This window comes from Delphinus delphis, chromosome 19 (genome assembly GCF_949987515.2).
Source record: "Delphinus delphis chromosome 19, mDelDel1.2, whole genome shotgun sequence".
Taxonomy (NCBI): Eukaryota; Metazoa; Chordata; class Mammalia; order Artiodactyla; family Delphinidae; genus Delphinus; species Delphinus delphis.
This window is the reverse complement of record NC_082701.1, coordinates 13,862,595-13,876,508: the sequence shown is the minus strand read 5'-3', so window position 1 is coordinate 13,876,508 and position 13,914 is coordinate 13,862,595. Positions and strand designations below refer to the sequence as shown.

At 45.0% G+C, this 13,914-nt stretch overlaps 1 protein-coding gene across 2 annotated transcripts in view; it reads right to left on the bottom strand.

Moving 5' to 3' along the window:
* PITPNC1 (phosphatidylinositol transfer protein cytoplasmic 1) overlaps positions 1–13,914 on the bottom strand; it is a 257,389-nt gene that overhangs the window by 84,779 nt on the left and 158,696 nt on the right. For both annotated transcript variants that reach the window (XM_059998410.1, XM_059998411.1), the window contains one exon: positions 7,545–7,616. In XM_059998410.1, the coding sequence (XP_059854393.1) occupies positions 7,545–7,616 (72 nt within the window). The remainder of the gene's footprint in view (positions 1–7,544; positions 7,617–13,914) is intronic.

Here is a 13,914-nt window from a genome sequence, read left to right as displayed (position 1 = left end):
CAAACTAAAAAATTTATTAAAAAAAAAAAAACCCTAAATATCATGTCTCTCCTTTGTTTAAAATCCCCGCATAACTTCCCACTGCGCTAAAATCCAACCTCTAGCTACGGCCTCATAGGTTTTACACGATCTGGCTTCTGTTACTTCCTCCATCTCACTTCCTACCAGTCTGCTCTCATCCCTAGTGCTCTGGCTGCTGGTTTTCTGACAGTTCCTGGATTATGCCAGGCTGCATCAGGGGCTTGGGCCTTTGCCCTTCTTGTCCCTGTATTAGTGTGCTAGGGTTGCTATAACAAAATACCACAGATGGAGTGGCTTAAACAACGCAATTCCATTTTCTCAGAGTTCTGGAGGCTGGAAGTCCAAGATCAAGGTGTTGGCAGGTTTGGTTTCTTCTGAGACCTCTCTCCTTGGTCTAGTATGGCCAGCTTTCTGCTGTGTCCTCACATGGTCATCCTCATGTGGTCTTTCCTCTGTGCTTGCACTTCCCTGGTTTCGTGTATCCAAGTTTCCTCTTCTTTGAAGGATAACAGTCAGATTGGATTAGGGCCCACCCTAACGGCCTCCTTTTAACTTAATCACCTCTTTAAAAGCCTTATCTTCAAACACAGTTATAGTCTCAGGTACTCCAACATGAATTCTGGGGGGACACAAACTCAGCTTACAACAGTCCCCTTGCCTGGACAACCCTTCAGAGGGTCGGCTCCTTCCCAGCCTCAGGTCTCACATGGATTTGTCACCTCTTCTGAGAGGCGTTTCCTGACCACATGGCTTCTAGCTGAGCTCCCCTCCATCCTATTTATCGCCTTCTTAGCACTTCCTACAACTGGAATCCTTTGTTTACTTGCTTATTATGTGCTTTCCCCCATTCCATGAGTAGTGGAGACCTTGTGTGTCTTATTGCTGTATCCTCATTGCCTCTTACAATGCCTGGCACATAGTAGGTACTCAAAATTTGTTGACAAGAAATGGTTAATTGACAATTCAGACAAAAGCAGAGTCTCATTAGAAAATCATCTGTAACGTAGTTAATCCCAAGGTAGGACCATAACTGAAGCAATACTTAATATTTGTATAGCACTTTACAGTTTATGAAGTGCTTCCAGGTAAATTAACCTGGACGAATCCTCCACACTGCGATGCAAGCATTATTTATTCTATTTTCTCGATGAAGAAGCCAAGACTCCATTGCTTAAGTCATAGAGCTGGGGTTTCAATACATATCTTTTTGTTTCACAAAGAACAACTTTGTGTTTTTTCATTATGACATAGCTGAACTAGAAACTAAATAAATTCCCCAAACTTGGGGACTTCCCTGGTGACGAAGTGGTTAAGAATCTGCCTGCCAATGCAGGGGACACGGGTTCGAGCCCTGGTCCGGGAGGATCCCACATGCCGCGGAGCAACTAAGCCCGTGCGCCACAACTCCTGAAGCCTGCGCACCTAGAGCCCATGCTCCGCAACGAGAGAGGCCACCGCAATGAGAAGCCTGTGCACCGCAACGAAGAGTAGCCCCACTCGCCGCAACTAGAGAAAGCCTGTGCGCAGCAAAAAAGACCCAACACAGCCAAAAATAAATACATTTATATAAAAAAAAAATCCAAAAACTTTTTCTAGGCAATTTCCAAGGACAGCTCTGTGAAGGACAGAGCCTCATGCTTCCAGGAACTAAACTGGACATGTTTTCCATCTGGTCAGAGAAGTTTCACTGCTGAGGAATAATGGCTAATGAGAAGAAATATAGTGCCCCCCGGCCCCTTTATCGTGTGTGTGGGGTGGTGGTGGTTATAAATATGCTTTTTGTAAACTGTTCTGTTTGCAAGGGTATGAAGAAGTGAAGAAATTTGGAGAACCTGATTTCCTAAGTATTCACTGTTGGTTTTAAATAGCACTTAATATTTCGTTTAAATCTGTAGTTCTCAGCCTTGATGGCTCTTAGGTTCCCCTGCGGGAGCTCTACAAATCCCAGTGACTGGACCCCAATCCCAGACAAATGAAATCAGAATCCTGCGGAGTGGGACGGTGGCATCAGCGAGTCTAAAGCTTCCCACGTCACTTTAATATGCAGCCATGATTGAGAATCATTGGTCTAGATCCTCAGATGGGGTGGGGATGGCATATCCTACGCCCTCCAAAAAGAACATATCAGGTTTGACTGGAGGGTAGACTCTAAAAGGCCACACACACTTCTATGTGGAATCTAGAAAAATGGTACAGATGAACTTATTGACAAAGCAGAAATGGAGTCACAGATGTAGAGAACAAACTTACGGTTACCAAGGGGGGAAGGAGGAGGTGGGACAAATTGGGAGATTGGGATTGACATACATACACTACTAAGTATAAGATAGATAACTAATGAGAACCTACTGTTTAGCACAGGGAACCCTACTCAATGATCTGTGGTGACCTAAATGGGAAGGAAATCCAAAAAAGAGCAGATATATGTATACGTATAACTGAATCACTTTGCTGTACAGCAAGAAACAAATACAACATTGTAAAGCAACTATACTCCAATAAAAATTTAAAAAAAAGAATAACCATAAGAGCTTGTTAAATATGCTCATTCCTGATTACTCTGCAGATTACTTATTAATTTCAAAGGAAAAATGTACCTTTGCAATGAAGAGTTCTAGAAGACACCACCTTAAATAAGTGATCAAATTTAGCATCACCAATAACAGGGCAATGGCATATGAACCTCCTGATGTGACGCAATGGGAAGTAAACAACATTACTTCTGTAGTATTCTTGCCAAAGATGTTTATTATGAATCTAATCGCGAGGAAACAATCAGACAAATCCAGATTGTAAACAAGACAACTGACCTGGACTCTTCAAAAATGTCATTATCATTAAGGAAAAAAAGCCAAAGGTACTATTCTAGAATTTAGATTAAAAGAGACTAAAAAGAAGAGATAATCAAATGAAATCCATGATTCTTGATTGAATCCTGTATCAACACAAATAGCTAGGATGTTTTGGAGATAATTTGAGAAATTTTGATATGGACTCATATTGAATAGTATTATTCTATCAATATTACATTTCTTGGATGTGATATGGTATTATTATTATGCAAGAGAACGAGAGAACGCTTTTGTTCATAGGAGATAACGTGCTGAAGTATTTAGGTGCAAAGTGTTATGATACCTGCAATTTAATTTCAAATGTTGTAGCTAAATGCATACGTTTTCACTAAAAAAAAAAAAAAAAAAAGTCCACACACTTCCGATTGGAAAATTCTGTGTTCCTAGAGGGACAGTGTCAGAAGCACTGCCCTAGACCAGTCTGCACCCCAGACCAATTAAATCAGGATCCCAGGATGGGTGGAACCCAAGCAGGAGCCATTGTTAAAGCTTCTCAGATGAGTCCAACGTGCAGCCAAGGCTGAGAACCACTGCTTTTAAGTGGTACCTGCTTTGTTTGGAAGAGGAAGTGGACGCAAGGCTGCCCCCCATTAACCACAATGAACAACAGTAACCTGGCAGCAGCTGACACTCGAATGATAAGCACTGACTCTCCCAGATCTAGATTTATGGCCTTGGACAAACAACAGAGCCTTACTTTTTGGCATGGTGCCATCCTCCTCAGCACTAATTAAGGCCTAAAGAATTCTCATCAGTATGTGCATAAAACAAATGGGTCTCGATTTAAGACAACTTCCCCATTGTGTCCTGGTTAATGTAATCACAGTTTACAGGTTTTTCTCAATCATAAATATACTAGTTTTATTTTAACAAGGAGGAGAAGATATTTAAATCTAGATATCCCAATTTTTACACTAGATATTGGGTCATGTAAAAAGATGACTTAGGTGGTAATTGATAATAGGATAACAGCATGTACTCTATTCGATCAGTAATCAATATGATTATCACTAGCGTCTTTCAATTTAATTACTGCTTCTTATCGTCATCCATTTCATTAAAGTTTTGGCAGGTAGGGAAGGAAATAGGGTGCAGATAGCAGTATGAAGGATGGTAGCTGAATGATAAGACTATATACCCAGAAAATGCAAAGAAGTGGCCTGAGTTTATTAAATAATTTGGCAAAGCAGTGAGACGAGAGAAACACCCACCACTGCACTGCTTTCTTTAGCAATTCTGCCTCCCACCAGAAACTCCATACTCATCCCTGGACAGAAAAAGAGCATGCCAGCACACACCATCTGCTTAAGGCTCCAGTTTTGAACCCCTGGACAAAGCTATCTTTTAATGAAGTATTATTACATAAATATATATTTCTCAAGTTCTGATTTGGAAACATTAACAAGTGTGAATGAAAACCAATGGAGTCTTCCTTTTCTGCCTCCAGGGACCAAGCTTGAACCAGCTGGGTAACCAACAGCTGCTGCTGAATATGGAAATTAGAGGAAGACGAATTGGCAAAGAAGAAGTCTAATCAAGCTGGGGCTGGCCTGTCTGGTCCAATAGCTCAGAAGCAAGACCTGGGGATTTATGGATCAGAGCCAGGCAGAGGCTGGGCAAACACATGCAGGGCCTCTTCAGTGAACTCGGACTTGGGCAAGTTGGGTGCCATGACAGAGAGATAAGGAGCTGGCTCCCCCGGGCAGCCTCAGAGCCAGCCAGTTGTGGAGGTGGAGGCCACACAGGGTACACTAGCTGGCATTTCTCCCAGAGGAAGCAAATTGTGTTGACATGGACTGCCCACAGGTGCCCTGGGGTTCAGTGCTTCTCCTGCAGGCCAGCCTAAGTCTCAGAGAGAACTGGCCTTTGGCGTGGGTAGAGGGTGCTGACTGTAAGCACGGATCCTGACTTTAGGGTGACTAACCTGGTATTTTAAATTCCTAAGAGAGTAGTGACAAAGCTAAATTCCTAGGAGAGTAGTGAAAAGACCCTAGCACTTGCCAAAAAAGGGGATACAAGACAGTAAATGATAACCATGTGATTTGTTTTTTTTTAGATTAGACCTGAGCTGAGGATAAACCAGAAGATTACGCTGGTCCTATAAGGATCAAGGCGAGGCCGCACATCCATTCCATACCTCTACAAACGGAGCGGGTTTTAACTATTCATGAAGACAGGACAGAGCGACAGAGGAAAAGAGAAAGCAAGGCGATTTGTCTAGAAAGATTAAAAGATGTTTTAAACCCCTTTGCCTCCCCCGCACCCCGTATTTTTTAAATTGTGACAGGAAAAGCAATTCAGGCATCTCTGATCTCTATCACCCTTTTCCTGATGGTCTACAGCTACATCAAAATGGTCAAGACCACTTCAAGATCCAGTGACTGTCAACTGTTCAAAGAAGTACATTTAAGTAGGGAATGCAGCACAGCTATTAAATATTACTGGGAAGGATACTTCATGACATGGTAAAAACAGGATGTTGTATGAGTCAATTTTAGGGAAATTGGCTGAAAAGTAAATTCATTAACACTTTGCAGGATGAACCAAAATGCTAACAGCAGTTATCTCTGAAGTATGGGATTACTACTGGGTTTGCTTTCTTTGTGTGTGTTTTCCAAGTTTTAAGAACCATGTTAATTTTCCAATCAGAAAAGAAGGGTTCAAGGTACACTGTGCAACACTATTTTAGACAATGAGGCTTTGACGCAGTTGGCCAGCAAAGTACCTCTGATTTCAGGCTGTTGACAAGGACACGGGACTAAACGGCTCTGTTAGGTCACCCACCACCAGGGGACGCTAACCATTGAGGATCCTGAACTTACTGGGGGAAGAGCACCCTTGCAGGTTGCATTCTTCTCTGGAAAGTTTCAGGAACTCTAGAGAAGGCATTCAGCTGGGATGGATCTATCAAGGGGTCAAATTTGGAGATGTGGTGCATGCCATTCTGATCTGAGTCCCTCTGACCAGGAGTTAGCAAACTCTTTTTTCTGTAAAGGGCCATGTAGTAAATATTCTAGGCTTTGCAGACCACATGAGCTCTGTTGTAAGTACTCATTCTGCTGGTGTAGCATGAAAGCAGCTTAGATATCCACAGATGAGTGAATGTAGCTGTGTTCCAAAATAACTTTATTTACAAATAAAGTAGTTTGTCAACCCCTGATAATCTTCAGGTTTCCTAACTTAGTTCAAGAAGCTGAAGTGACCGGGCACAAGCCATGGCAGTCCCTGTGAATAGATGGGTCATTATGGAATGTCACTCCTCAAGCGCTTTCCATTCCAAGGGTTGACTAGTGGTGACTCTTCACACCGAAGGAAGGGACGCCCATTAACGCGCTAATGTTTTTAGTCATTTAATATGTTGGTTCGCCCCCAACCTAAACCATGAGTCCCTGGAATTTGAGAAACAGGTCTGAATTTTTAACACCATCCATGCAGCTCACACAGTGACATCTAAATAGAGAGTGCTGGATGTGCTCTTATTGAATACTGAGTGAATGAACCAGTGTCCTCCCTTACCATGCTGGTATGAAATGTAGTTCTTGGGTGACTCCTCTTGGGAACCACTCAAGCTCTGTCCAGGCAGACTCCACCTTGAATGGGACACCCTGAGTTCTGCACAAACACACCCATACTTTCTAGAAGTATTTGTTCTTGCCAAGGGCAGGAAATTTCTAGAAGATGTCAACATGAAGAAACAGAGTCAGCCTGGCCAAAGCTGTCCCTTCTAGAGAGTTTCTTAGTTTATCTCAGTGACTGTTTTCACAAAAAAAGGTTTTCAAATTGACAACGTTTATGACCTTAGATAGTTCTTCTGGGCACTTAGGTATCTCCTTGGCCTCCTGCATCTTGTTTTGCATCTCCTTGGCTCAATGACGGCACCAAAGGGGTCACCTTGTCAGAACTCTCTTACTCATTTTGCCACAGCCTCAATTTTCATCTTTCTCCACAAATGCAAAACATGAAAATGAAGTAGAAATCAATAAGTGAAGCCCTGCAGCTTCTAGATACAGGTTCTTCCCTCAATGCGTCCTGATGGAACCCACAACCCAATGTCAGGGTGAGGTTCTTGTAGGTCAAACCATCCACTCCCAAGGGGATGGGGATTTAGAAATGTATCACCCCGACAGAAAGAGGTGGGGCAAAAGCCAGGTCAGAAGTGAATTTTAAGCAATACTAATAAACAAAGTTCTTGGCTAAAATTTAGCGAGAGTCAGAATGCCTCACGAGGTAAACATCTGCTGGAGGGTTACGCTGATTTTTTAAGGTGGGATTTGTGTGCGTGTGTGTGTGAATATGTGAACATATGCACAGCCCAGAAAATATGTGTATCCATGTATCTGTGCACACATACACCTGATTGCATTCATTCTTCTAAGCAAATGTCATTGAGAAGATTTGTGTTCAATCCAATGATCTAGAGTTCCAAGGTCCCCATCAACCTTCTTGATCCCCAGAGACAATCACTCCAGATGATAGAGATTTCTGCACAGAGGCCATGGAAAGTACAGAATGATGAGAAGAAAAGCCAGAGCTTCTCTGAGGTCCCAGGCACAGATCGTGCTGCTGGCCCTGGCCACACAGGAGCTATGAGGGGCTCTCAGAGTCCGTGAGGGGAGAGCGCGGTATGGATTGGGGCGGGGCATGGGGTGGGGTGGCAAGGGGGCTACTCACGCTGTTGTTGCTTCCTTTGTTGTCCTCATACTTGGTTTCTATATGAATGGAGAATTTTGGCAGAAAGGAACACTACGGAAAAAAAGAAAAGTTTCATCAACACACCGTCCTTTCTCTCTTCACATCTTCAGTTTAGCCTCCGGCTGCTCTCCTGACCGTTTGGTTGCGAGCACTGTCCACGATCAGAAATGTTAAGATACTAGTTCCATGTCCGTATGCAAGGAAAGCCACCTTTTTGGCAACGTGAACACGATTTCATCCAGGAGTCAGGCCGGAGAGAATAATTAAGCAATCAGGCAAGTCGCCGAAGAGGACATTTCCCAAAAGAATATGCTTTATGAGTCCGACCACAGGCTTTAGAAGAGCAACCCCCTGGAACAGAGACAATTCCAGTTCCAGGGTGCTTCACTTCAGGGAGTAGCTGCCACTGCTGGATGCCTGGGAACCAGCCTTAACCATGATGTACATATTCATGTAAAGCTAGAGGCGGTAGCGTAGAGCTTTAAGATTATAAGTTACTTAGGCCTACCCAGGTGACCCACGATAATCTTTCCAAGGTAAAGTCAGTTAATTAGCAACCCTCATTCCATGTGCAATCTTAATTCAGGTTCCAGCAATTTGAACATATACATCTTTAGGGAGCCATTATCCTGCCTAACACAGGGTGGAATGTGTGTGTGTTTGTGTTCTGTCTTTTTACTCTTGAATAAAATATCTAGAATTTGGTGTAAAAAAAAAAAGATTATAAATTACTGAAGTCAGACAGACTTGTTTTAGTTTTGGATTTATCACTTGATAGCCATGTGACTTTGGACAAGTCATTGAACTTGTCCGAACCCCAGCAATATTGAAACAGGTAAAATAACAATTACTTAACAGTGACATTGTGAGGGTTAAATAAAATCATGTGCATAAAACGTAACAGTGCTGGGCATCAAGCCAACTTTGCACAGAGGGCAGCAAATCAGTATGAGGCTGCAGCTGAACTTGACATGAAATGCGGCCTCTCTTTCTGTCGGCACAGGGGAGAAAAACCCCAAATGAACACCATCCTGGAGTCCCCGTCTCCTTGAGCCCATTCTATGTATTCAGTAGACTATAAGGGTTAGCGTAGCTTGAGAAGAGGATTTTTTTGGTTTGTTTGTTTTTTGTGGTACGGGGGCCTCTCACTGTTGTGTCCTCTCCCGTTGCGGAGCACAGGCTCCGGACGCGCAGGCTCAGCGGCCATGGCTCACGGGCCCAGCCGCTCCGCGGCATGTGGGATCTTCCCGGACCGGAGCACGAACCCGTGTCCCCTGCATCGGCAGGCGGACTCTCAACCACTGCGCCACCAGGGAAGCCCGAGAAGAGGATATTGATGGATGTCGATGTAGCCTTCCTCCTGCTGGCACTGAGCAGGGCATTCACCTTCTCTACCACCAGAGATGGGATTGAAGACTACCGGCTAAAATGACCTAGCAACTCCACTGGGAGCTGCTGGTGTTGGAGGAGTGAGGCTTGGGCCAACACGCTCACAGTCCAAGAGGTTGGCTCCTTTATTTATTTATCCAACGTACACAGAGCACATATTCTACACCTGGCACTGGTCTAAGAGCTTCCAAGTTCTAATTCCTTTATTCCTTGTCACCACCCTATGAAGTAGGAACTATTATCATCAGCCGTGCGTTAAAGATGAGGAAACGGAGGCACAGAGAGGGTAAGTAAATGGCCCATGATCACATAGGTAGTGAACAGTAGAGTTGGGATTGAAAGTCTTGTGGCCTGGTCCCCGAGTCCATGCTCTTGATGACTACCCCACTGGTTCTCAGCATGGGATCTCTGAGCCAGTAGCAGCAGGATCCTGGAACTTCTCAGAAAGGCAAATTCTTGGGGCCAATGCCAGACCCAGTGAATCAGAAACTCTGGGGATGGAGCCCAGGCATCTGTGTTTAACAAGCCCTCCAGGGATGCTGATGCAGGCTTAAGTTGGAAAACCACCTCACTATACCATGCATGGGAAGGAAAGAGAGAGAATGCATTATCTAAAACCCCGAGGTCCACAACATGCACCCTTGCCCCATACGGTCACCCCACCGTGACCGTGATCCCCTTTCAGCCCAGCTGAGACCCCCCCAATGGCACCTGTGCAAGAAGGCAGAGGCCTTCGATGTGCCATTGATAATTCTGCTGACATCACATGCCTGTGTGCATTCGGTGTTCATCTGTCTTAATCTGAGTGAAACAAGCAAGCTGAACGTGACTAAGGAAACATGGAAACAATCAATCCCAGTAATTGCTTTTATGGAGAATGAAGCCCTGCGATCATTCATTAACACTTTCTTTGCTGTCTCCTCTCAAACCTCTCACTGCACAACTGCTGCCCTCACACCCAGACCCAGGGAGTTCTCCAAGGAGGGGCCTCCCATAGTGAATCGAGATGGAGCGGCTCAGAGCCCCACGGCAGAGCTCTCCATCAACACGTGAACTTGAGGACGCACACCTGCAGAGACCCTTTTAAAAATAACAAGCTTCAGGTGAACCGATTTGTCCTTTTTAACCCATAATTCATGAGGCTAAATCCAACGTGTGCACAGTACAAGGTGGCAAGAGAACAGAGCTGTTCAGGGTGGGGAGGTGGGTCTGGGTGCGTCAGAGTGGAACCCCGCAAGGAGTTTTTATCGGTTGAATCTCTAAACCACTTAACTAAGGTCAAACAAATGAATTTTAGCATTTGGGTATTAAACCCAAATACAAAATGCAAAACTCTTATGCAAGGTAACAGATGTTGTTATTTTTGAGTCAAGGACTTAGGTTATTTTCATGTCAGAATGGTAACCCTGCCAGAGGCTAGAAGTGCACCTGGTTTCCGCAAGGCAGTGGGCAGACCTGGGTCAGCCAGGCCAGCTCCAGGCTGGTCAGTGCTGTGGGATCTTCCCGGACCGGGGCACGAACCCGTGTTCCCTGCATCGGCAGGCGGACTCTCAACCACTGCGCCACCAGGGAAGCCCTCCTTTATTTTTTTTTAAATTTATTTATTTAATTTATTTTATTTTTGGCTGTGTTGGGTCTTCGTTGCTGTACGCGGACTTTCTCTAGTTGTGGCGAACGGGTGCTACTCTGTTGCGGTGCATGAGCTTCTCAGTGTGGTGGCTTCTCTTGTTGCGAAGCACAGGCTCTACGCACGCGGGCTCAGTAGTCGTGACTTGCGGGCTCTAGAGCTCAGGCTCAGTAGTTGTGGCGCACGGGCTTAGTTGCTCTGTGGCACGTGGGATCTTCCCGGACCAGGGCTCGAACCCGTGTCCCCTGCACTGGCAGGCGGATTCTTAACCACTGTGCCACCAGTGAAGTCCTGCTTATTCCTTTATGATGCTTCTTATTCTTCATGAATCAGAGAAAGATGCTGCCTTCTTTATCCCAATGGAAAAATAATATAATGATCAGAACTGAGACATAGGAGTCATCAGACCTGAGATGTATCAACTGGGGCAAATTATTTTCCCATCCCCAGCCTGTTTCCTCATTTACAGAATGGGGACTCTCCTTCTCTACTCTGTAGGCGTGCTGAGAAGATCAATGAGATCATTCAGGTAAACCCAGCACAATGCCTGGCACAGAATAGGTGCAGGGTTAAAAATATATGTAAGTCTCTTCTCCAGAAACTTGTTTCATTGATTATTTGCATCTTCTCCCTGCTTCCTTTCTACCATCTAAAAATATAATGAAAAGTATCACATTCTTTCTTTCTTCCTTTCTTCCTTCCTTCTCTCCTCCCTCCCTCCCTCCCTCTCTCTCTCTCTCTCTTTCTTTGGCTGTGCCGGGTCTTAGATGCAGCGTGTGGGATCTTTTTAGTTGCGGCACACGTGACCTAGTTCCCTGACCAGGGATCAAACCCGGGCCCCCTGCATTGGGAGCGTGGAGTCTTAACCATTGGACCACCAGGGAAGTCCCCAAAGTGTCATATTCTTAAAAAAACAAACAAGCATCAAGTTCCCTCAGTTATGCTTCTTCCTCAAGCTACAACCAATCCCATTCCTCCTCGTCTTCACAATCAAACTCTATTAAAAGAACAGTCGATGCTTGCTGGCTCTACTTTTTCATCTCCTACCATTTTTTTCTCAACCAGTGCAATATGGTATGGAAATGACTGATGATCAAAGAATTTCCAAAGCAGCAATTGATTCTGCATCCACACCCTGTAGGGCTCTCTACACTGTTCTATGTGATGAAGCAATTCCTCCTATGATAGCAGCTCCTTCCCAGCCTTCTCTTCCCTCCTCCATTCCTTCAATGAAGGCGGTCCCTTAGGTTCTGCCCTCCACCCTATTTTCTTGCACCAAGTGATCTCATCTGCTCCTGACTTTTCCATGACCCTTTTTTATGAATCCTCCCAAATTGACATCTTTCACCCCAACTGCCCTTGTCACATGTCCAGTTGCCCACTGGCTGTCCCCAACAAGGGTCCTCTAGGCCCACCAAACTTGAATGGTCCATACTGAACTCGAATGTTCTTCTGCACTGCACGAGTTTCCCAGGGCTGTCAAATTACCACGAATGTGGCTTAAAACAACAGAAATGTAACCTCTCACAGTCCTGGAGGCTATAAGTCTGAAATCAAGGTGTTGGCAATGTCGTGCTCCCTCTGAAGGCTCTAGGGAAGCATCCTTCCTTGCCTCTTCCGGCTTCTGGTGGTCCCAAGCGCTCCTTGGTCTGTGGCTCAACTCCAATCTCTGCTTCTGTCTCCATTCACCTTCTCCCCTCCGTGTGTCTCTGTGTCCTCTTCTTGTAAGACATAAGTTATTGGATTTAGCTCACCTTAAATCCAGTGTGATTTCATCTCTCATCTCAAGGTCCTTAAGTAATTACACCTGCAAAGACCCTACTTCCAAATAAGGTCACACTTGAGGTTCCGGTGGACATGAATATTTAGGGGGACATTATTCCATCCACTACACTCACCCGTCACATCCAGTGAACCCCCAAGTTCTGCTGACTCAGTTTCTCTCCTTCAGGGGAAGACCTGGAGTCTTCTGTATCTGACCCGAATCTTCTTTCCGGCTTTGCCCTGTATTCGTCCCATGGCCAGTCACAGAAGACCGCTTTCCATTCCCTGGAACACTTCTGGCTACCACGCTTTTATGCCTACAGTTCCCCCAGCCTGACATTGCCTTCCTAAATTTTACCCATCAGCCATCTCAAACCACTTCAGAATGATTATCCCTTGTACGCACGTAGCATTCTCTTTGTTCCTTTGTCACAGCACTGTCTCCTTTTCCATCATCACAATGAGTTGTCTATGTGTTTGGCTCACCAAAGAGATGATAAGCTCCAATACTATTCCAACACCAGGATCCCTCCCCTACTCCCCACTGCCATCAGGAATGGCTTAAGTCACTTTCCCTCCAGTTATTCAGGCATCAGAGCATCTACTTTAATTTCAATTTGCTTAAATCTGCTTTCTGTGACAAAGGGCTTTGCTCCAGCTGGGAAGATACCACCTAACCTAGTCATTCTCAAATATCCAGGGGGTGGAGAAGGGAGCACCCCACCTTCCAACCCTGGGCTTTCTCAAAATATATGCCAGCCCCTAAAGATTCTGACACATTTCCTAGGGTGAGGGGGATTCCATATCACTGAAGGAACTGTCAGAGTGTAGGAGCAGAAAAAAATGTTGGGAATCCTGACACAACCAAACTGTTACATGATGCAAGAAGAGAGACATCAGGAGTGCCACCAACTGGCTAAAACTGTAAGATGTCCAAGGGATTCAGAGGATTCTTATGCTCTCCATGTCATTTGGGAACACTGAATGCTTAAAGTTCCATTTGGCCCATAGCAACATGGAGGAAAGACTAAAATACCTAAGGTAGGGACCTCCCTGGTGGCTCAGTGGTTAAGAATCTGCCAGCCAATGCAGGGGGTCACGGGTTTGATCCCTGGTCTGGGAAGATCCCACATGCCACGGAGCAACTAAGCCCGTGCACCACAACTACTGAGCCTGCGCTCTAGAGGCCAAGAGCCACAACCACTGAGCCCGTGTGCCACAACTACTGAAGCTCACGTGCCTAGAGCCCGTGCTCTGCAACAAGAGAAGCCACCGCAATGAGAAGGCTGCGCACCGCAACAAAGAGTAGCCCCCGCTCGCCGCAACTAGAGAAAGCTCGCGCAGCAACAAAGACCCAATGCAGCCAAAAATAAATAAATAAATTTAAAATACCCAAGGTAGACAGACTTCTAAGATGGTCTCCAAGATTCCCAGCCCCTGCTATAATCTTGCACACTTTGTATAATCCCTCCCCTTAAGTGTAGACAAGACCTGTGAATATGATGGGATAGTTGCTCTTCTGATTAGATTACAAAGGTGATCAGATTATGTTACATTATATAAGACTTC